General features: G+C 39.2%; 1 protein-coding gene across 5 annotated transcripts; it reads left to right on the top strand.

The window, feature by feature from the left end:
* The first annotated feature begins 444 nt into the window (after positions 1-444).
* On the top strand, positions 445-20,997 carry ZKSCAN8 (zinc finger with KRAB and SCAN domains 8). 5 transcript variants are annotated; one of them, XM_070777524.1, is made up of 7 exons: positions 445-750; positions 7,581-7,684; positions 7,772-8,280; positions 8,928-9,069; positions 12,762-12,853; positions 13,182-13,305; positions 15,026-20,997. In XM_070777524.1, exons 3-7 carry the CDS (start codon positions 7,864-7,866, stop codon positions 15,985-15,987), a joined length of 1,737 nt encoding a protein of 578 aa, XP_070633625.1. In that variant the 5' UTR covers positions 445-750; positions 7,581-7,684; positions 7,772-7,863; the 3' UTR covers positions 15,988-20,997. The 5 variants fall into 5 exon arrangements, with proteins under 5 accessions (XP_070633625.1, XP_070633622.1, XP_070633624.1 ...); XM_070777521.1 differs by having other exon boundaries at positions 7,769-8,280; XM_070777523.1 differs by lacking the exon at positions 7,581-7,684.
* The last annotated feature ends 89 nt before the right edge of the window (positions 20,998-21,086 follow it).

Here is a 21,086-nt window from a genome sequence, read left to right as displayed (position 1 = left end):
TAAACTGCAAAGCAGATTTTGTAAGAGACTGTAGTTCATTAAAATAGGAAAGGGTGGAACATATGTAAAGACTCGAAAGAATTCATATTTTCTATGAACCATGATAAACTGGAATTCCTCAAGAAATTTGCAGTCTACGTGGGAGGGTTGGATATGTTTATGGAGAGAGAACAATAAAGTGCAGGGATATCTAACCCGGCCAAACGCAAGTCTAGTTACTTAGCATCATAAGGATCCTTGACGTGCATCCTCCACCGCTACCCCAGCTACCGCCTGCTCCCAGCCCTGGCCTCCGCAAGCCCTCGGATCAGCTCTCCGGGGGACCTTTACGTCCCCAGCGAGTGTGCGGAGCAGGGTCGTTGGCCCCAGTGCGCGAGGCGGAAGTGACGCCACAGTCCGTTATTTATCACAACTTTCCCGGCGCCTTAGAGCCGCGCGCAATCCTGCGACGCGTAGACGCAAAAAGACAGCGAGGCCTAGCGTTCGGTTGTGAGGGGCGTGGTGGCCCAGTTGGCTCATTGGTCCGACCATAGAGCTTTCAGACCTCCAGGATTCCTAGAGAGCTCCCGGAAGTGGCTTGGGGCAACATGCATGTTGGCCGGCGGTGTGCCTCTTCACGTCTGGAAGTTAGGGGCTGGAGGGTCCTGGGCCGGCTGCTGCTTTCGCACCTCTCTTCTTGCAGCCGTTCCTGTGGGTCTGTCCACCGTTTGTAGCATCCTTCCCCACCGCGGGCCGCCCCTGGAACTCACGGTGAGTACAGTCCGGCCTTGGGCCGGAGGAAACAGGAACGCTTTGTGGCCAGACCAGGCCGCAGCTGAGGACAAGCCTGAGGGGTCTGGAGAGGGGCCCTGAGCCGAGGTCTGCGCCCCGGGGTGATTCGGTCGGTTAAGGGTCGCTTTGCTTGCCAGCGCAGGCCGAGTCCGCGTGCCCAAACTTTTTCCTAAGGAACCTTCAGTGAAGATACGCTTTCTTCATCGCTAATCGTTTGTGGTGTTATTTGCAGTCAGTCTTATTTGTCTTAAAGTAGAAAACTGTCCCTTTGTTATCTTTTATTGACCACTGTCCACTATTTGAATTGTTTTTATTTAACAGTTTTGCATTTCCGTCACAATTGTCATTAAAATATATATATATATATATATTGTTTTTGGAAACCCCAGTTGTCCTTGGAAACCTGTTTTTCCTGCTTAGTTTGTTTTGCTTTCTGTAGTGTATTCAGAAAATGACAGTGTGTTGACTGGATAATGTACAACGAAACAGTTTTTGACAACTTTGCGGTAATATAAAATTCAACCTTATTCAGAATACTTTGTTTATTAAAGCTAGTTGAAGCAGATGCCTGAAAACTCTTTAGGAGGGGCCCCATTTCTGAAATTCAGGTGACTCATGAATAACTTTTGTCACTACCACCTCTAAAAAATACATATTTCTGTTGTTTGATTAGTTCAAGTTAAGTATACTTATGCAGTAATCATAGTTTTAGCAAATGCATACATATTTTGAATTTCTGCTGTAGTTAAGTGTAAAATGTGGATGTTAAAATATTCAACTTACACAGTTTGAGATACCTATAAAACACAGTGTTTGCTTCACCTTGATTTTTAAAGCCTGGAAAATACCTTTGCTTGGTTTTATTTCAGCTCCCAAACATCCCAAATTAGACAAATTAGTCTAAAGGAAGAAAGCATTCTTTCTTCATCTATTAAAAAGGTAATGGTGTTAAAACATGTCTTCAGTAGTTCACAATATTATTGCATTAAAAATGAGAAGAAGCTTTAAAGATTTTTTTAATTTCCTAAATCAATAAAGTTGATGAAGTATTCTTAAAAGAGGATGTAAGAAGCAGTCTTTATCCACACGGTGCTTACCAACTTAATTTAAGTACAGGGGCATATACACAAAACTGAGAGGAAGGTGTTATATTTATAGTGGACTAATTTTGTAGTACATATCTTTGTACTTGGTTATAGGCTGTAACTTTCAAAAACTGTCTGATTAAAGAGGGACGAGACCAAAACAGGAAAATGAGCTACTAAAAAGAATAATCAAACGGATAATGGACAAGATTTGTTGGTTGATATGATTTGAAATATGAACAAACCTAACAGATGACTCCCATAAGTTTCACTGTTGAGACTTTTTAAAATATCGTTTAGTACTATACTACTATTTTAATATCAACAATGTAAAGTTCTTGAATGATGCACACTTAACATTGAAACTTTTTATAGCTAATATTAATGAGTATTGATTATAAGGTGGAAGGTGGCCAGTAGTTCAGTAGTTAAAGATGAACCTTGACTTTAGGAAATTTGTCTAAATTTCCTAAAACTATGACTATGCATTCAAAACAATTAGAGCTTAGAATTCATGTCCCATAGTAATGGATTTATTAAATTTTTATTGACTTTTTAAGTGAATTATTTTAAAAACCATGGATGTTGGTCCTGTGTGTTCAAAACAAAAGTGTCTCTCTTTACCCCTTGTCTCAAACCCTCCACAAAATCTCAGCCTTTTGCTAAGACAGATTTCATTCTTCCCTCAAATCTCTATACCAGAAAATTCCCCCACTTCTCTGTAAAGTTATTATCTATGAATTAAACCCTTTGTTGTTAATCACCATATTTAATTTTATCTCTTGCTCCCTGGTTTCTTCATCTGTACTTTCCTCACCAAACTGTTGTTACCAGTCTGTCTTGATTTTAAAGATAATTTTTCAAATTCTCTTCCTTTTCTGTCCACATTCTCTAAATAGGGGTTCTTAACCTTCTTGGAGTTCTTTGGAGGATGTTTGATGTACGAACACTGAAAATGTAAACTTTTGTGCGTATGGGCTTTTTTATGGAAAGAAGCGCTGTGTTTCATTAGTTTGAGAGACTTTGGGCCAACCCTACCTTACTCTCTTGGCCTCAGATGCCTGAAAGATAGAGACACTGACTTGAAGACTCATGTCAGTAACAATATGTAATCTGATTTCTAAGTGCTGACCTCTTCTTTCCCTAGATGGACTACAGGTCTGTGAATTTATCTTGATATTAGCATTTCTTGCCAATTGCTTTTGGATATGCCTCCTTTAGTTATGCTATTCTCTATTCTCTACAGTGCTGCCTTCAGTTATATTTTCTCCAGGCCCTTGTCCACAGTGTTGCCATTGTGATCTTTCTGGCCTACAAATATGTAATATAAGTTACAAAGAGATACAAAGAAAAAGATCACTGTCACAAAGACCATGACCATGGGCAGACATTTGCAGTACATATTCTATACAATGTGATAAATCCTGTGCGGACACCTTGCAAAAAATAACTTGGCAAAAATGAGCACCTTAATCTTCCAGGGTGGGGGATGTTGGCAGCTGAGGAGTGGGGGCAACAGGGAAGACCTGATTTAAAAGGTAATAGATAAGCTGAGACTTTCAAGTTAGAGTTCAGTGATTTCTGCAACACTAGGGTTTATCAGCCATAACACTGACACTTTTAACCAGATCATTCTTTTTATGGAGAATTATGTTATACATTGTAGGATGTTTAATCACATCTCTGGCCTCTACCTACTAGCTACTAGTAGCATCCCTTCCCAAATGTTTCCAGACATTGCTAAATATCTGGGATATGGGAGGAATTGAGAACCACTGAGCTAAAGAGCTCTACAGCAGAATGGGGATAGGAGAAGGCCACATTTGGAAAAGGCTGTATGAAGGAGAAAGAAAAAAAAGTGCAAGTGAAGTAGCTCAGTCATATCCGACTCTTTGCAACCCCATGGACTGTAGCCTACCAGTCTCCTCTGTCCATGGGATTTTCCAGGCAAGAGTACTGGAATGGGTTGCCATTTCCTTCTCCAAGGGATCTTCCCAACCCAGGGATCGAACCCGGGTCTCCCACATTGTAGGCAGATGCTTTTACCCTCTGAGCCACCTGGGAAGCCCTGTAAAGGAAAGTTTATAGCAGATAAAGCAAGACAGTTTTACATATCATAAAGGGCCTTACATTCCATGGTGAAGAGTTAAGTTCCTTATTGAAAGATTTTAAGGAGGTGAGTTGTATTACGTATGTGTTAAGACAGTCTCTCTAGCAGTGTATTTAGTTTGATAGGGCTGCCATAACATAGTACCACAAACTGGATGGCTTCCACAGAAATTTATTCCCCATAGTTACGATGGCCAAAGTCTAAGGTCAGTGTGATAGCAGGGTCATACTCTCCTAACTTCTGATCGTTACTGACAATCCTTGGCGTTCCTTGACTTGAAACTGCATAACTCCATCTCTACCGCCCTAGTTACATGACTGTCTTCTGTCTTCACATGGCCTTCTCTTTGTATGTGTCAATCTCCATGTCTTTTCTCTTATTATAAATATACTAGTCATATTGGCTTAAAGGGCCACCCTATTCCAATATATAAAAGCGTCTGCCTACAATGCCAGAGACCCGGGTTTGATCCCTGGGTTGGGAAAATCCCCTGGAGAGGGAAATGGCAACCCACTCCAGTACTCTTGCCTGGAAAATCCCATGGACAGAAGAGCCTGGTAGGCTACAGTCCATGGGGTCGCAAAGAGTCGGATATGACTGAGCGACTTCACTTTCACTTTCACTCCAATATAACCTCATCTTAATTTGATTAAAACGGCAAAGAGTCTATTTCCAAATAAGGTCAAATTCACAAGTACCAAGGGTTAGTACCTCAACATTTTTTTTTTGGAGGGACACAATTCAACCCACAATAAGCAGCTTTATGGAACATGAAGAAAAGCATAACAGGGCAGAAAGATCACTTACCACTGCTACTGCAGGCAAGAGTGATGCCAGATACCAAAGGTGAAAGCCATAGATATATATCCCACAAATAAACAGGCCCCTGTCATTGAATAAGTGTAAAGACTCGGGCGTTATATGTAAAACTTAACTGCTCAACAAATACAAATACAGTCTGTGTTGAGTATTATAAATAATAGCCCTCTAATCTTCTTCCATTCTATCAATAAGATAAAAGATAAAGATCTCTACTCATAGGAAATATAGAATCAAGTTAGAAAGTCAAAACTCCTTTGCAACTAATAATACACAATTATGGCAAAAATAACATTGAAGTGATACTTGTGTAACAGATATGTAGACTAAGAGGGAAATCATTTCCAATTGGAATCATTAAGAAAGGATTTTAAAGAAGAAAGCATTTTATCCAGTCCTTTGAGAATAGGTAGTTTGAGTACTAATGAAAGAAATTAGAAAACTTAAATAAATAGACAGACATACCATGTTTATGAGATGGGAAGCAATACTGTTTAGATGTCACTTGTCTCTCAACTGAACTATAGAATCAACACAAATCCTATTCCAGGAGTTTTGTTTTTTGTTTTTTAGAAGACATTTATAAAATTTATACCAAAAGGCAACAGAACTAGAAAAACTAAAATAATTCTGAAAATGAACAACAAAGTTACAGGACTCTTAGTAATTTATTTTAAGATTTAAAAAGCCACAACTGTCAAGACAGTTTGTATTGGCGAAAGGAATAACATATACATCAGTGGAACAAAATCGAGATTCCAGAAGGAGATCCACACACACAGTCCATTGATTTTTGACAAAGATACAAAGACGTAAGATACTTCAATACGTAAAGTTTAATCTTTTCTGCAAATAGTGTTGCAACAATTTGATACCTATATGAACCTCCATCCATACTTCAAACTCTGAACAAAAACTAACTTAAAAGCGATTATAAACCTAAAAGTAAAAATTTAAACTATAATCTTTGTGTCCTTGGATTAAGCAAAAACTTCTTAGATATGACAACAATAGTACAATCCCTAAAAGTTGACAAATTAAATTTCAAAAAATTATGAATTTCTGTTCTTAAAAAGGCACTGTTAAAAGAATGGAAAGGGGGAGATATTTGCAAGTCACATATTTCGTAAAGGACTTATATCCAAAATATGTAAAGAATTCTCAAAAGTCAATTATTTTTAAAAATCGAATTCTAAATATAGGAAAAAGTCAAAGAGGATGCAGTTGTCTCTTGGTATCCATGGGGAATTGGGTCCAGGACCCTCTTGGATACTAAAATTTGTTGATGCTCAAGTCTTTATGTAAAATATAATAGTCTTTGCATATAACCTATGCATATCCTCCTGTATACTTTAAATCATCTCTAGATTACTTACAATCCCTAATAAAATATAAATGCTTTGTAAATAGTTGGTGATGTGTGGCAAATTTATGTTTTACCTTTTGGAACTTTCTGGAATTTTTTCTCCCCAAATATCTTTGATCCATGATTGATTGAATCCAGGAACGTTGGAACCCATGGATTGAAGGACCAATTATATGAATGGCAAATAAGCACAGGAAAGGATGCTCAGCATTATTAGTCAGTAGAGAAATGCAAATTAAAACCTTATGAAATACCACTATGTCTTTTAGAATACCAAAATCTATGTGTATGTGTCTATCTATATGTGTATGTGTGTGTTTCAAATGCTGGTCAGAATGTAGAACAATTGCAGTTCTCACATATTGCTAGTGGAATGCAAAATATTATAGCCACTTTGGGAAACAGTCGGGCAGTCTCTCATAAAGTTATCCATATACTTACCTTATGACCCAGCAGTTTTTTTTTCTGGATATTTACCCAGGAGAAATGTTCACACAAAAATTCATATGCAGATACTTATAGTGGCCTTATTGGTAATCATCAAAAACTGGAAGCAACTGAGATAGTCTAAACTAGAGAATGGATGAACATTTATCCGTATAAGGAATAAGAGGGCTTGTTAGGTGGCATTAGTGGTAAAGAACCCGCCTGCCAATGCAGGAGACGTAAGAGACACAGGTTCTATCCCTGGGTTGGGAAGATCCTCTAGAAGAGGGCATGGCAATCCACTCCAGTATTCTTGCCTGGAGAATCCCATGGACAGAGGAGCTTGGCAGGCTATGGTCCTTGGGGTGGCAAAGAGTCAGACACGACTGAAGCAAATGGTTATAGGAAGTCCACTGGTGAATGCTTGCCATGCTGTGCTATATAAGGAGTAAACTGATACATATACTAACGTTGATGAATCAAGTACAATATGCTAGAAGATATGCCAGACTCAAAAGGCTACATACTGTATAATTTTATTTCTAAAACATTGTGTGTCATTAGTTTGTGGGACTAGGTTTGGGGGTTGCAAGTGTTGATAGGGCATTCAGGTTCCTTAGAGGTACAGAACCTATGCCCTAGAGAAGACTTTACAAAGCTTGAAATAAAGTCCATAGTGGAAGTTAGTGTGGAGACCAGGGGGTTGGGAGTGGGGTTGGGGGTGGAGTACATGTGGGATAAGGAATGTTAAGTGGAGAAGAGGAAAGTGTTAGGACCTTTCTTGACAATACCTTTAGCTATATTATGTGGAAATTAGTCTCATGTTGAGAGTGAGGGGCAGGTTAAGAGCTGCAGTGTGTCAAAACAGTATAGCTGGTATAGCAAATGCTGAAAGGAATCAAATCAGTAGCACTGAGTGTCAGATGAGATTAAATATGGAATTTCAATTAGACCCAGTCTACATGGTTTCCTGACTTTGTTTAGCCATGTTCCACATCCCCAGGAGAGAAAGCAGAAGGAATTCCCAGATGGAATTGGCATGGCAGAAGGCTAAGAAGGCAAGGAGTTATTTCTGGAGAGGATCACTTAAATGACATCCATGTCATGGTAGGGAACTTGTTAAGATATCTCAGTAAATTATTGTGACCTTTGGCTTGCCTTTACACTATTTGTCATTTTCTGTCCCCAAAGAAGTACCCTTAAAGAAGAGGCCCTCAGAAGGTTCTTCTCTTAAGAAGATAAAGAAACATAGTAGAAACGAGTCTCCTGAGCTTTTCTGGCCCTAAATGGCAGCAGAATCAAGAAAGTCTTTAGCCCCATCCCCACCAGACCAGGTTCCTGAAGAGGACCTTGTAATTGTCAAGGTAGAGGAAGATCATGGTTGGGACCAGGAATCAAGTCTACATGAAAATAACCCTCCTGGCCAAGAGCTGTTCCGCCTACGCTTCAGGAAGTTATGCTACCAAGAGACACTAGGACCCCGAGAAGCTCTGATCCAACTCCGCGCACTTTGCCATCAGTGGCTGAGGCCAGATTTGAACACCAAGGAGCAGATCCTGGAGCTGCTGGTGCTAGAGCAGTTCTTGACTATCCTGCCTGAGGAGCTCCAGACTCTGGTGAAGGAACATCAGCTAGAGAATGGAGAGGAAGTGGTGACCCTACTGGAGGATTTGGAAAGGCAAATTGATATATTGGGACGGCCGGTACGTAGAAGGAGGTGGGCATGCTGTGACTGTGAGAATCCAGGGAGCTGGGTGGAGGGACGTTGATACAAAGTGGGAGAATAAATGCTGAGCATGAGTTTTGTTATAGGAGAATGAAAATAGTTATATTGTGGCGTGGCTTCTATCTATAGAGTTCTTTTTATTCTTGTAAAGGATATAAATCCATTTTTTTTTAATCCTCATAACATCCCTGCAGTTGTATTATTGTTCTGTTTGCCAGATGGGAAACTGATGCATAGAGAACTTATTTTCCAGGGGCAACCAAATAACTAAAGATAGATCTGAGGCCAGAACTCAGATTTCCTAGTTTCTTATCAAAAATTTTTTCCGCTGAAGAGTACTGCTTTAAGTTGCTGTTTATCATTCTTCTCCTTTCTTGAGAGTACAAAGTATCAGCATTTTGTGCATCAAGGAGGGCATCAGCAGAAATCTTTTTCTTCAGTGCTAAGCATAAATGATGCCTTTCTGTGCGAATCAGCATGTTTGTGTTCCTTACTGCCCCTTTGAAGTAATTAAGATTCTGCTTTTTCCTTCCCCCATATGTATTCCTTTAGATGTGCTTTTTCTTACATTGTTCACTTCATTTCTCAGAGGGATTCCTTGTAATGCAACTGTCTTGTTTCTAGGTCCCAGCTCGTCCACATGGACATAGGGTACTCTGGGAGGAGTTGATGCATTCAGAATCTGCACCGGAGCCTCCAGATACTCAGCTCCAACCTGTGGCAATGCAGCACAAATCTGCAGTTCTCCAAGGGCCACATGATAGAGGTGAGGAGCCAGATTTCACTGCTGAGGAGGGAGGAAGTGAAAAGGAAAGAAAGTACATTCAGGACACCTATCTAGTTCCTTGAACCAAGAACTAGAATCTGCTGTTTACAGACTGGTCATAAGATCTGATTTAAATTTCATCTAAGCTTCAAATACAGACTGTCAGTCCCAGTGGTAAATTCAAGAACAAATGAAAGAATTTGGGGATTTTATAGCTTCGTATGTTTCTGTTACCACAGTGTATTTACTGCATAGGCATAGGCATTTTTAGATTTTGTTGGTATCCCATGCCATTTTATTTGTACTTCAGTATGTCTTTTCTTAAACAAGAGCATTTTCATAGATACCACAATGAATTGATCACAGTTATAAAACACTCATATTTTGCCAGCTGTCCCAAAGTTTTTCCAGAGTCTAGTCCAGGATCACACTTTGCAAATAGTTATCCTGTCTCTTTACTCACCTTTTACTTGGAATAGTTCCTCAGCCTTTCTTTGCCTTCCATAATCTTGAATTTGTGAAGAGTACAAGTCAATTATTTTGTAGAATGACAACAATTTGAGTTTGTGTGATGTTTTCTCTTATTTAGATTCAAATTGTGCCTATTTGGCAGGAACACCTCACAAGTGATTTTGTATCCTTCTCAGGAATATGACAGGAATTTGTCTATTGTTGGTAGTGTTTTTTTCGATGACTTTTTTAAGGTTGTCCTTGCTAGGTTTTTGTTACTGTTTTTCCCTTTGTAATTAATAAGTAATTTCTGGGGATATACTGTTGAGTCTGTGTATCAGTAAATACCCTGGTCTTCATCAAACTTGTGTTGCTGAAACACTAGTTTTAGTATTTGTTGATGCTCCTTCATTGAATCAATGATTGCTAAAGTGATTATTTTCTATCATTGTTGTTCAGTCGCTAAGTCATGTCCAACTCTTTGTGACCCCATAGAGTTCAGCATGCCAGGCTTCCCTGTCCTTCAGTATCTCCTGGAGTTTGCTCAAATTCATCTCCATAGAGTCAGTGATGCCATCTTACCCTCTCATCCTCTATTGCCCCTTCTCCTCCTTTTGCCTTCAGTCTTTTCCAGCATCAGGGTCTTTTCCAGTGAGTTGGCTTTTCACATCAGGTGGCCAAAGTATTAGAGTTTCAGCTTCAGCATCAGTCCTTCCAGTGAATGTTCAGGGTTGATCTTTAGAATTGACTGGTTTGATCTCCATGCAGTCCAGGGGACTTAGAAGAGTCTTCTCCAGCACCATAATTTGAAATCATCAATTCTTTGGCGCTCAGCCTTCTTTATGGTCCACCTCTCACATCTATACATGACTACTGGAAAAACCATAGCTTTGAGTATACAGACCATTGTCAATAAAGTGGTCTTTGCTTTTTAATATGTTGTTTAGGTTTGTCATAGCTTTCCTTCCAAGGAGCAACCATCTTTTAATTTCATGGCTGCAGTCACCATCTGCAGTGATTTTTGGAGCCCAAGAAAAGAAAATCTGTCACTGCTTCTACTTTTTTCCCTTCCGTTTGCCATGAAGTGATGGGACTGGATGCCATGATCTTCATTTTCTGAATGTTGAGCTTTAAGCCAACTTTTTCACTCTCCACTTTCACTTTCATCAAAAGGCTTTTTAGTTCCTCTTCACTTTCTGCCATAAGGGTGGTGTCGTCTGCATATCTGAGGTTGTTGATGTTTCTCCCAGCAATCCTGATTCCAACTTGTGATTCATACAGCCTGGCATTTCAGATGATGTGCTCTGCATATAAGTTAAATAAACAATGACAATATACAGCCTTGTTATACTCCTTTCCCAATTTTGAACCAGTCAGTTGTTCCATGTAAGATTGTAACTGTTGCTTCTTGACCCATATACAGGTTTCTGAGAAGACAGGTGAGATAGTCTGGTATTCCCATGTCTTTAAGAATTTTCCACAGCTTGCCGGATACACACAGCCCAAGGTTTTCACATAGTCAAGGAAGCAGAAATAGGTGTTTTTCTGGAATTCCTGTGCTTTCTGTATGATCCAGTGAATGTTGGCAATTTGATATCTGGTTCCTCTGCCTTTTCTAAGTCCAACTTGTATATCTATAAGTTCTCGGTTCACATACTGCTGAAGCCTAGTTTGAAGGATTTTGAAGCCTAGTTTGAAGCATTACCTTACTAGCATACGAAATAAGCACAATTGTCCAGTAATTTGAACATTCTCTGGCATTGCTCTTCTTGGGGATTGGAATGAAAACTGACCTTTTCCAGTCCTGTGGCAACTGCTGAGTTTTCCAAATTTTCTGACATACTGAGTGTAACACTTTAACAGCATCATCCTTTAGGATTTTAAATAGCTCAGCTAGAATTCCATCACCTCCACTAGCTTTGTTTGTAGTAATGCTACCTAAGGCCCACCTAACTTCACACTCCAGGTTGTCAGGTCTAGGTAAATGACCACACAGCCATGGTTATCTGAGTCATTAAGATCTTTTTTGTATAGTTCTTCTGTGCATTCTTCCTTTCTCTTAATCTCCTCTGCCGCTATTAGTTTCTGTCCTTTATCATGCCCATCCTTGCATGAAATGTTCCCTTCATATCTCCAGTTTTCTTAAAGAAATCTCTAGTCTCCCATTCTGTTGTTTCCTCTACTTCCTTGCATTGTTCATCGAAGAAGGCCTTCTTACCTCTCCTTGGTATTCTCTGGAACTCTGCATTCTGTTGGGTATATCGTTCCCTTTCTCCCTTGCTTTTCACTTCTGTTCTTTTCTCAGCTATTTGTAAAGCCTCCTCAGACAACCATTTTGCCTTCTTGCATTTCTTTTTCTTTGGGATGGTTTTGGTCACTACCTCCTGTACAATGTTTTTGTATTTATTTGTTTACTGTAATGGAGAGTGTTCCCTCCTTCCCCCATTTTATTTTACTCATTTTTTATTTATCAATATGTACTCATAAATTCATTTTTTTTCTTTCTGTTATTCTCTTTATTTTGATGCTTAAATTGTCTCAGGGTTGGCTATAGGAGGCCTCTTCCATCTCACTCCTGCGTCCTATTGACTTTTCTCCATAATTTTTGTGATTTTTCTTACTTTTTTATAGAACAAGATGTTCTAGTCTCATATCATACTTGCACTATGTTTCTTATTTTTTTATTTATGTGGTTTCATAGTTTGTTTTAAATTACTAGATTTTTAATGTTTCTAAAACAATTCTTATGTAAAATTCTAATACCTGTTGTGCAAGACACAGTAGTCCATTTTGATTTTTTTATTACCCTGTCTGATATCTATAGGAAGCAGATACTGGCAGTCATGGTAGACATTTCAAAAAAGTGATAGAGTTAGTAGAGATAGATTTGTTCCCATATTCAGTTTGACAAAAGATTAGGACCTAAAGAAATACTGTGTACAAGCACAAGAATGGACTATAGCTTTGATGGTAGAGAAGAAATTGTAAAGCAATTCCTGTTAGGAAACCAGTAAACATTCTATTTTTGACAGGTAGCTTCAAGCTGAGTGGACCATCAAAGTACAGGTGTTTTGTGGGCAACCATAGGTATGGACACGTAGTCGAAGACTAACAGAATTTCATATGCAAAATCTCTGGCATGCATATCTGCTGAAATATACAAAATTTTGGAATATGTTAGTGCTGGTTCCTATAACCATAGGACAAGGCTGGTCTCATTCGTATCTCCTTTCTCCTCTCAGCCATATCAGTTTCACAGAGTCCTACCCCTTCCCAGAAAGGAAGTCCTCGAGACCAGGAGATGACAGCTACACTGCTTACAGCAGGGTTCCAGGTGAGTGTGCTTCTTCTCACTGAAACCTCATAGCTCTACTCAGAATGTTTGTGGCATCTACCCCATGTCTAGACTGTCTGTAGCAGTACTCACTTAAGAAATTGCTCCACATCCTAATGCATAGAGACAGATTGATCCTTGATTCTACCCCCCCACCCCCAGTAAATCTGATGCATTTTCCTGCTCTTCCCAGCCAACTTCGCAGATCCCTTTACATGGTACTTTCTCATGTCATGATCCTCTCCACCCCTGATGGGTCTCTCTGATACTCTGGGTTTAAGCTGTGGAACAGTCCCAGTCCCCAAATGAGCATCTTGTTTTGTTTCAGACTTTAGAGAAGATTGAAGACATGGCTGTGTCCCTAATTCGAGAAGAATGGCTTCTTGATTCATCCCAGAAAGATCCGAGTAGAGATAACAGGCCAGAGAATTATAGAAACATGTTCTCCCTGGGTAAGGAGAGCTCTGGTTGTTATTGTTAAAGATCTTTTGTTTATGTGTACAGTAGCTTTGAGCTTTCTGAAACACATCAGATCAGATCAGATCAGTCGCTCAGTCGTGTCTGATTCTTTGGGACCCCATGAATCACAGCATGCCAGGTCTCCCTGTCCATCACCAACTCCCGGAGTTCACTGAGACTCACGTCCATTGAGTCAGTGATGCCATCCAGCCATCTTATTCTCTGTTGTCCCCTTCCCTTCTTGCCTCCAATCCCTCCCAGCATCAAAATCTTTTCCAATGAGTCAACTCTTCACATGAGGTGGCCAAAGTACTGGAGTTTCAGCTTTAGCATCATTCCATTGAGTTTAAACTCAGGATCCAACAGAAAGAGAAAATATTGAGACTTCTGGAGTTCTGAAAGGAAAATTTTGTGGCCACTATGGAAAATAATATGGGGTTCATTAAAAAACTAAAGATAGAGTTACCATATGATCTAGCAATCCCACTCCTGGATGTATATCCAGAGAAGACAGATGCTTTAATTTAAAAAGAAATGCACCGCCATATTCAGTGCAACATTATTTACAATAGCTAAGACTTAGAAGCAACCTAAATGTCCATCAGCAGATGAATGAATAAAGATGTGGAGGTTGGGTAGGTGGGGGTGTGTGTGTATAATGGAATATTACTCAGCTGTAAAAAGAATTAAATAATACCATTTACAGCAACATGGATGGACTTAGAGATCATCACACTAAATGAAGTAAGTCAGAGAATCTAAAAATAGTGAAATCCAAAAAATAGTACAAATGAACTTATTTACAAAACAGAAACAAACTTACGCTTATCAAGGAGGAAGGTGGGAGGAGGGATAAATTAAGAATATGGGATATATGGGTTTAAGATACACACTACCATATATACAATAGATAAACAACAATATTCAGAAACTATATTCAGTATCTTATAATAGGCTATAATGAAAAAGAATTTTAAAAAGAGTATATATATACACATATATGTGTAACTTAATCACTTTACCATACACCCGAAGCAAACAATATTATGAATTTCCTGTACTTCAATAAAAAAATAACCAGAAAAAATTAATTTTAAAAAATAAAAGGAAACTTTTTTACTCTCTTATCTAGGACTTATCTTACAGTTTGTAACTGAGTATTTGTCTCCTGTCCAAGTACTAACCAGGCCCAACCCTGCTTAGCTTCCAAGATCAGACGAGATCGGGCGCATTCAGGGTAGTATGGCCGTAGACTGGGTATTGGTCTCTTTGCCAGTTGGATACTGAAATCTTTTGGTGCTCTCTGCATTCATATACATCTCCCATGTCATACTTAGACCCACTGTGCTCCTCCCTTTTAATGACTGGGGCGTTTTTCATTCCTACTCCACTCATTAGATCTTTTTGTAGTTCCATATTCCTTCTCACTCCCCAGTTTCTGCTTCTCCTCAGGGGACCCCCTTCTCTACTTTAGTTCTCCTTCCAGCAACCCTGTTTCTTGATGGCAGTTATTCCGTAGTTGGCGTATGTGGTACTTCAGTTTGTCCCTGCTCCTTTCTCCCCATATTAATGAAGGCATTTTGGAGACAGATGGAAGTTTCCATTTATTCTTAACCTCCATGTGTATTTTTCTTTCCTCTACTTGATTTCTTTTTCCTAGCATAAAGACTAGGAAGTGACATTCACTTGATGTTTATTACATTTTTATTCCAGGTGGTGAGACCAGGAATGAGAACAGGGAATTAACTTCAAAACAGGTAATATCTACTGGAATCCAGCCACATGGAGAGACAGCTGCCAAATGCAACGGGGATGTTATCGGGGGTCTTGAGCCTGGAGAAGCCCGAGACCTTCTGGGCTCATTAGAGAGGCAGCGGGGAAATCCCACCCAAGAGAGACGACATAAATGTGATGAATGTGGGAAGAGCTTTGCTCAGAGTTCAGGCCTTGTTCGTCACTGGAGAATCCACACTGGGGAGAAACCCTATCAGTGTAATGTATGTGGTAAAGCCTTCAGTTACAGGTCAGCCCTTCTTTCCCACCAGGATATCCACAACAAAGTAAAACGCTACCACTGTAAGGAGTGTGGTAAAGCCTTCAGTCAAAACACAGGCCTGATCCTGCACCAGAGAATCCATACTGGGGAGAAGCCATATCAGTGCAATCAGTGTGGGAAAGCTTTCAGTCAGAGTGCAGGCCTTATTCTGCACCAGAGAATCCACAGTGGGGAGAGACCCTATGAATGTAATGAGTGTGGGAAAGCTTTCAGTCATAGCTCACACCTCATTGGACATCAGAGAATCCACACTGGGGAGAAGCCCTATGAGTGTGATGAGTGTGGGAAAACTTTCAGGAGGAGCTCACATCTTATTGGCCATCAGAGAAGCCACACTGGGGAGAAACCCTACAAATGCAATGAGTGTGGGAGGGCCTTCAGTCAAAAGTCAGGCCTTATTGAACATCAGAGAATCCACACTGGAGAAAGACCCTATAAATGTAAAGAATGTGGGAAAGCTTTCAATGGGAACACTGGCCTCATTCAGCATCTGAGAATTCACACAGGGGAGAAACCCTATCAATGTAATGAGTGTGGGAAAGCCTTTATTCAGAGGTCAAGTCTTATTCGACATCAAAGAATCCACAGTGGAGAAAAATCTGAATCCACAGGAGTTTAGGGAAAAACTTGAGTCATAGATTGGGCGTTAATTCAACATTAGAGGAACCGTGTGCTGGTGAGAGGTCTTTCACTGTAAAAAAAAAAAAAATGGCAGAAAGTTCAACATATTACAACCTTATCTAGGGTCCGATTGATAGGGGTGGCAAAGTTAGAATAGCTCTTCAGTAGTTTGGGTCCAGTGCCTTGATACAAATTAATTAGCTTGACTATCTTAGGAGGTGTCTGATAGAATGGAGCTCCTGATGGTCTGATCCTTTAGAAGCTTAAAATAGCATTAGAGAAAACTGCTTGTGTGGCTTGAGGCACTTAACTTTGTCTTTTGGTGAGTAGCTGTAGGTTTGAGAGTAGCTACTCCTAGTTCCTCTGCTTCTTCCGATCTCCTGTGATCCCTGTCTCCCATTTATTCCCCTAAAGGTGCATTTTGTGCTCCTAATCTGATCTAAGAAGCTGTTTTAGAGTTTGAAGCAGCCTCTGTATGAGACTTACACTTATATTTAACTTTCTGAGCTCCTAGTTCTAGGGAAATTTTTATAAACACTTAATGTATTTATGCTTAAGTGTACATTTTATTTTATTCTAATGCTCCTGATAGTGGAAATCCATATTCCCATGCAAACTCAGAATGCTATATTTTTAACAGCACTCCAGCATTTTCCTTCATATATCACCTTCACTGACTCCCCTGAGTCCCTGAGCATCCATACGTATCCTTCACCACCCCCAGCCCCAGTACCTGTGTCAGCAAAGGAAGTGGACGCATTAGTGATGGTTGTGGGAATGATGCAGAGAAAGAGGTGAGTGGAGACTCAGCAGCAGCAGCTCAGCTGCTCTTGAGCTTGGATGGCTATACCTTTTGGTAATTTGACTCTCCTTTCCACCTTCCCACTGTACACTGTGGTACAAATAGGTATTTATACTATCCTCAATAAGACATCACATGGGGGAAAAAGACAGGTGCTTGAAGAAGTCTTAAAAATCCTGCAAAGAATGTACACTCATCTCTTTTGGTCCATCACAGTACTGTTCTCTCAGGTTCCTGTCAGTCTGTACAGACCCCCTGACTGGATGGTCTGCCACTCTTGCTTGACCTTGAACCCACCTCCTTAGATGGCCTCAGCACCTCACTCACTCTTTATCTGTTTCTTGCCGTTAGCTTTACATATCTTCAGTGTTCATTGGTTGAGTATCTCACCTAACAATTCCTCTTTCTTCTGAATTCTGGTACATTCCCTCTATAATCCAGCAAAGACACAATATTAAACTCATCATCACCAGGCACTATATTTCATATTTGAAGCTTTCAGTATACCAAGGGATACTGTATAAAGTAATGAGGCTGGTTTAAAATTACCACCAATAACTTACAGAAGAATCCAAATTTGGGTTGTCTTTTTAAATTGGGCAGTTCTAGCTATTCTAGTAGTACTGTTATTCCCAGTACTACCATTCCTCTAGATATTTGGAACACACTCAAGATTCCCATTTAATACACCATTCAAGAAAAACACTCTGTTACTCTTCGAATTTCATCTCATCTCTGACCATCTGGTTATGCACTTATTCACCGTATTTGGAATTGAGTAACTTTTAGCTATTTCCAAAATCATCTTTCAGAATGGGAATTTATTCCATTAATCTTATTCAGAAGAATATGAAATGAAATGAAAGTAATTTCATACTTGTAATGAAAGTTCCAAGAGAAATTATACATTTTCACACTGTGACTATCCTGAACAAGGACTGCACTTACTAATAATGTTTTATGATTGATGTTTGTAAAAGTCAGTCATAAAATAATACATCATAGAGGTCTGCCTTTTGGATCATAAATTCCTTCTCTGTAACATCCCTTCTGTACCCCACTATGGCACATATTGATTACTAATCACATCAGAGTTATCTACACCTATTTCATTGAACCATTGATATCCACTTGTCATTTGTCATCCTGGTTTCTTTGGTTAACTTTTTCAAAACAATGCTTTTCTTATCTTTTATTTTCTTCTCTTTTCCCTCTGCTTCTCCCTCTTTTTAGCCTATAGATTACTATTCCTAACTCCTTTGTACTTGAAATTACAAGAAACCAGAAACAAATCTAGTTGTCTCTAGATCTTTGCTCTCTGCTTCAGTTGTGCCTTACTTTCCGTAAAATACTAATTCTGCCTGAGGCCAATGTTACCTGTGTATAAATATTATACAAGATGGGTACGTTGTCAGAGGGAGAGTGTGTGTATGCATGTGCATGTATGCACACAGTCCTCGCAAATAGTTCAGAGGAACAGTAGTCTTCCAGTGAAAGCTGTTAGCAGAGCACCGTGGTATTGAAATGACTGTAGATGTACCAGCTAACATCACTTTACATTACTCAAAGTAATGTAATTACTCAAAGTAAAGTAAAGCCAGATTACTTAACTCTTAGAATTACTGAGCATCTGGCAGAAATTTAGAGAAAAGAAAATATGACCAGAAAGATGAGTATTATACTGGAATGCATGTGAGAAAAGACTATGACTTGACAGAACAATATATGTCAAGGCTGATTCAGCACACCTATAGATGTAGCCAAATAGTTTAAGACAGCAGAAAAGGGCTGTTGTTTCTTTGTGGGCATAAGTAGAAGTCCTTTCTTGGTCTACAGTTTTCACTCTTAGCATTGATCCGTCTGTATGACCTTACTTTGAGCTCCTAACTATGAGTGACAGCACTAAATTCCTTTATCCTGCAGATTCTATTTTTATACTTGTAATCTGAAATTAACTGTTCACCAGTACTTTCTTCTCCCATCCTCAACTTTTTAAGACCTGGCATAATAAAGTGGTTCTTCTGTAACAGTTGCCATCCAACATGGTCCTAGGAGAGACATCTTAGGTTTCAAAGACTTTTTGCATTGAGTAAGGTGGTCGTGGTTGATTACCATATAGAACAGTTAGTTTTATTCTTGGTTCTGAGGGTCTAGCTATTGCTTTTATTTATTGAGCACTTACTGTGTGCCAAACCCTAAGTTATGTATTTCTCGTGCTTATGATAGATATTTTGATATCTTATGATATCCTCCATTTTATAGATGAGGAAACTGAGGCTTAGCTGAAAAGTTACTGGGGAAGGAAATATGCAGTATAGTGCAAATCCATTACAATTACTGGAAAATTGGTTGAAAATGTCATTTTGGTTTAGTATATCATCTTTAAATGTTGATAATTTTGGTGCTTTGTAGTATTAGAAAGCTAAATTCTACAAGTAAAACATGTTTAAAACTTGGGAGGAAAAGCAGTAACTTATAACTCAAAATATACTTCTCCTTAAACTGCCCCAGGGAAAGTGGCATTATGGGGGAAAATGAAATATCCTTGTCTTAGCCCAAGCAAATGGACATTTAGGATGACAACAGTAAGTTCACCTACAGCATAAGATGTGTAAAAGCTTCAATTTTAGTGCTCATTTCCAACTACCATTTTCTTCTTATTCTATCATTCATGGTTTTTCAAACATGTCGTCTGTTGTTAAACCCCATTTCCTTATTAATGCATTCTTAAAACTCGTTTTTGGCTTTTGTACTCACTCCACTGAAATGTCCTCAGAATCACCAGTGGATAAATATTAATGCCTTTTCTTAGCTCTTATCCTTTTTTTTTTTTTTTGGTCAACCCAGGTAACGTGGGACCTTAGTTCCCTAACCAGTGGTTGAACCTGTGCCCCCTGGGATGCAGAGTGGATACAGAGTCTTAACCATTGGATTGCCAGAAATGCCGCAGTTCTTGTCCTTCTTATATTTCATAATTTTTTAATTGACCCTGCATCTTGGGAATTCTCCTTTGAGAATTGGTCGCTTTTCTTCACTTTTAGCTTTTCTCTATGCATCTTTTTTTCCTCCTGTCCACTGAAAAAAATATCCTTGTCTTAATTTTATTCACTACTTTTTCTATACTCCTCTTTATCCATTTGGATTATTTATACTTCTATATTTCAGTAACTTAATATTTTCTACCCTATGGGTTGTCTCTTAACTTGTGAACTTTTCCACGGGTACTTATATAACTTGGTATTTGGAGACAGAACTCATTACTGTATCCCCATTTTCCTTTTAAATAGGCATCTTTGGTTAACATCTTTATCCTTAACAGACTTACCACCCTTCCTATTTCTTATCCCAGAGTTGGAGTGGTCTTTTAGTCTTTTTCTGGTTTTCACTGTTCATGTCCAATATCTTGTTAAGTTATTCCAATTCTTAGTTTTCTCCTTGAGGCTGAATTTTTTTTTTTTTTTCCTTCCCATGTTTCTGCCATTTCTTCGTATCCTTCTCTGCAGATCCATATCATCTGAGGCCCAGGGTATTGTAATTCTTAATTTTCAGTTTCCTTGCTCCCAAGATCCCCACCTTGTTTGCTTCCAAGATTGTCCTCCTCAAACTCCATTTTTCTGATGTCTCATTTCACAAGATAATCAAGATAATTTTCACATCAGGTAATTCCTATCAGAGCAGTGATAGAACCTTGTCCTCTATTACCTTGTCCTCATGTTTAATCCACCTGAGCCTCATTTCTCTCTAGCATATTCACCTTGATTCATCATACTCACACTTCTGTGACCTTCCACTGATGTCTCTTATAAAGCTCTTGCCTCTGTGCCTTTTTCATGCTGTTCCTTTTGCTTAGATTTCTCTTTGGCCCCAGCTCATGTTCATTACTCCCTTCAAAGCCTAGCTTCCATTATATCTTCTGAGTGAGCTCTCCCTGGTGATTTCACCTCACTGAGACCTCCCTTACTCTGTGCTGCCTCAGCACTGATCCTTTAAGTTTGTAGTGTGGTCCATGCACTTACTAATATGTTGTTTTGTAATTATTTTCTAGCACTCTGTATTGTAGTTTCATGTTTGTATTTATTTCCAAAATTAAATTGTAAGCTCCTTGAGGGCAGGAATAATAACTTTTACATTTGTATCTCTGCACCCCTTAGTGCCTAGTACAGTGCTGAGCACATAGTAGGCGTTTAATAAATGCTTGTCAAATTATTGTGTGCATTATTTATGGTGTTCTATCTACAGAAATATTTACACTGCTTTCAAGGACATATGTCTCTTCATTTTATGCACAGACCCAT

This window comes from Bos indicus, chromosome 23, assembly GCF_029378745.1.
Source record: "Bos indicus isolate NIAB-ARS_2022 breed Sahiwal x Tharparkar chromosome 23, NIAB-ARS_B.indTharparkar_mat_pri_1.0, whole genome shotgun sequence".
NCBI lineage: Eukaryota > Metazoa > Chordata > Mammalia > Artiodactyla > Bovidae > Bos > Bos indicus.
Note: the sequence above shows the minus strand (reverse complement) of the source record. Positions and strands in the feature narration are given on the sequence as shown.

Bases quoted from the DNA above. Each gene is read 5' to 3' on its own strand.
- ZKSCAN8 (XM_070777523.1), top strand. From the start codon at position 7,864: ATGGCAGCAGAATCAAGAAAGTCTTTAGCCCCATCCCCACCAGACCAG. The intron at 12,854-13,181 runs GTGAGTGTGCTT...GTTTTGTTTCAG, and splicing joins TGCTTACAGCAGGGTTCCAG to ACTTTAGAGAAGATTGAAGA. The intron at 13,306-15,025 runs GTAAGGAGAGCT...TTTTTATTCCAG, and splicing joins TAGAAACATGTTCTCCCTGG to GTGGTGAGACCAGGAATGAG.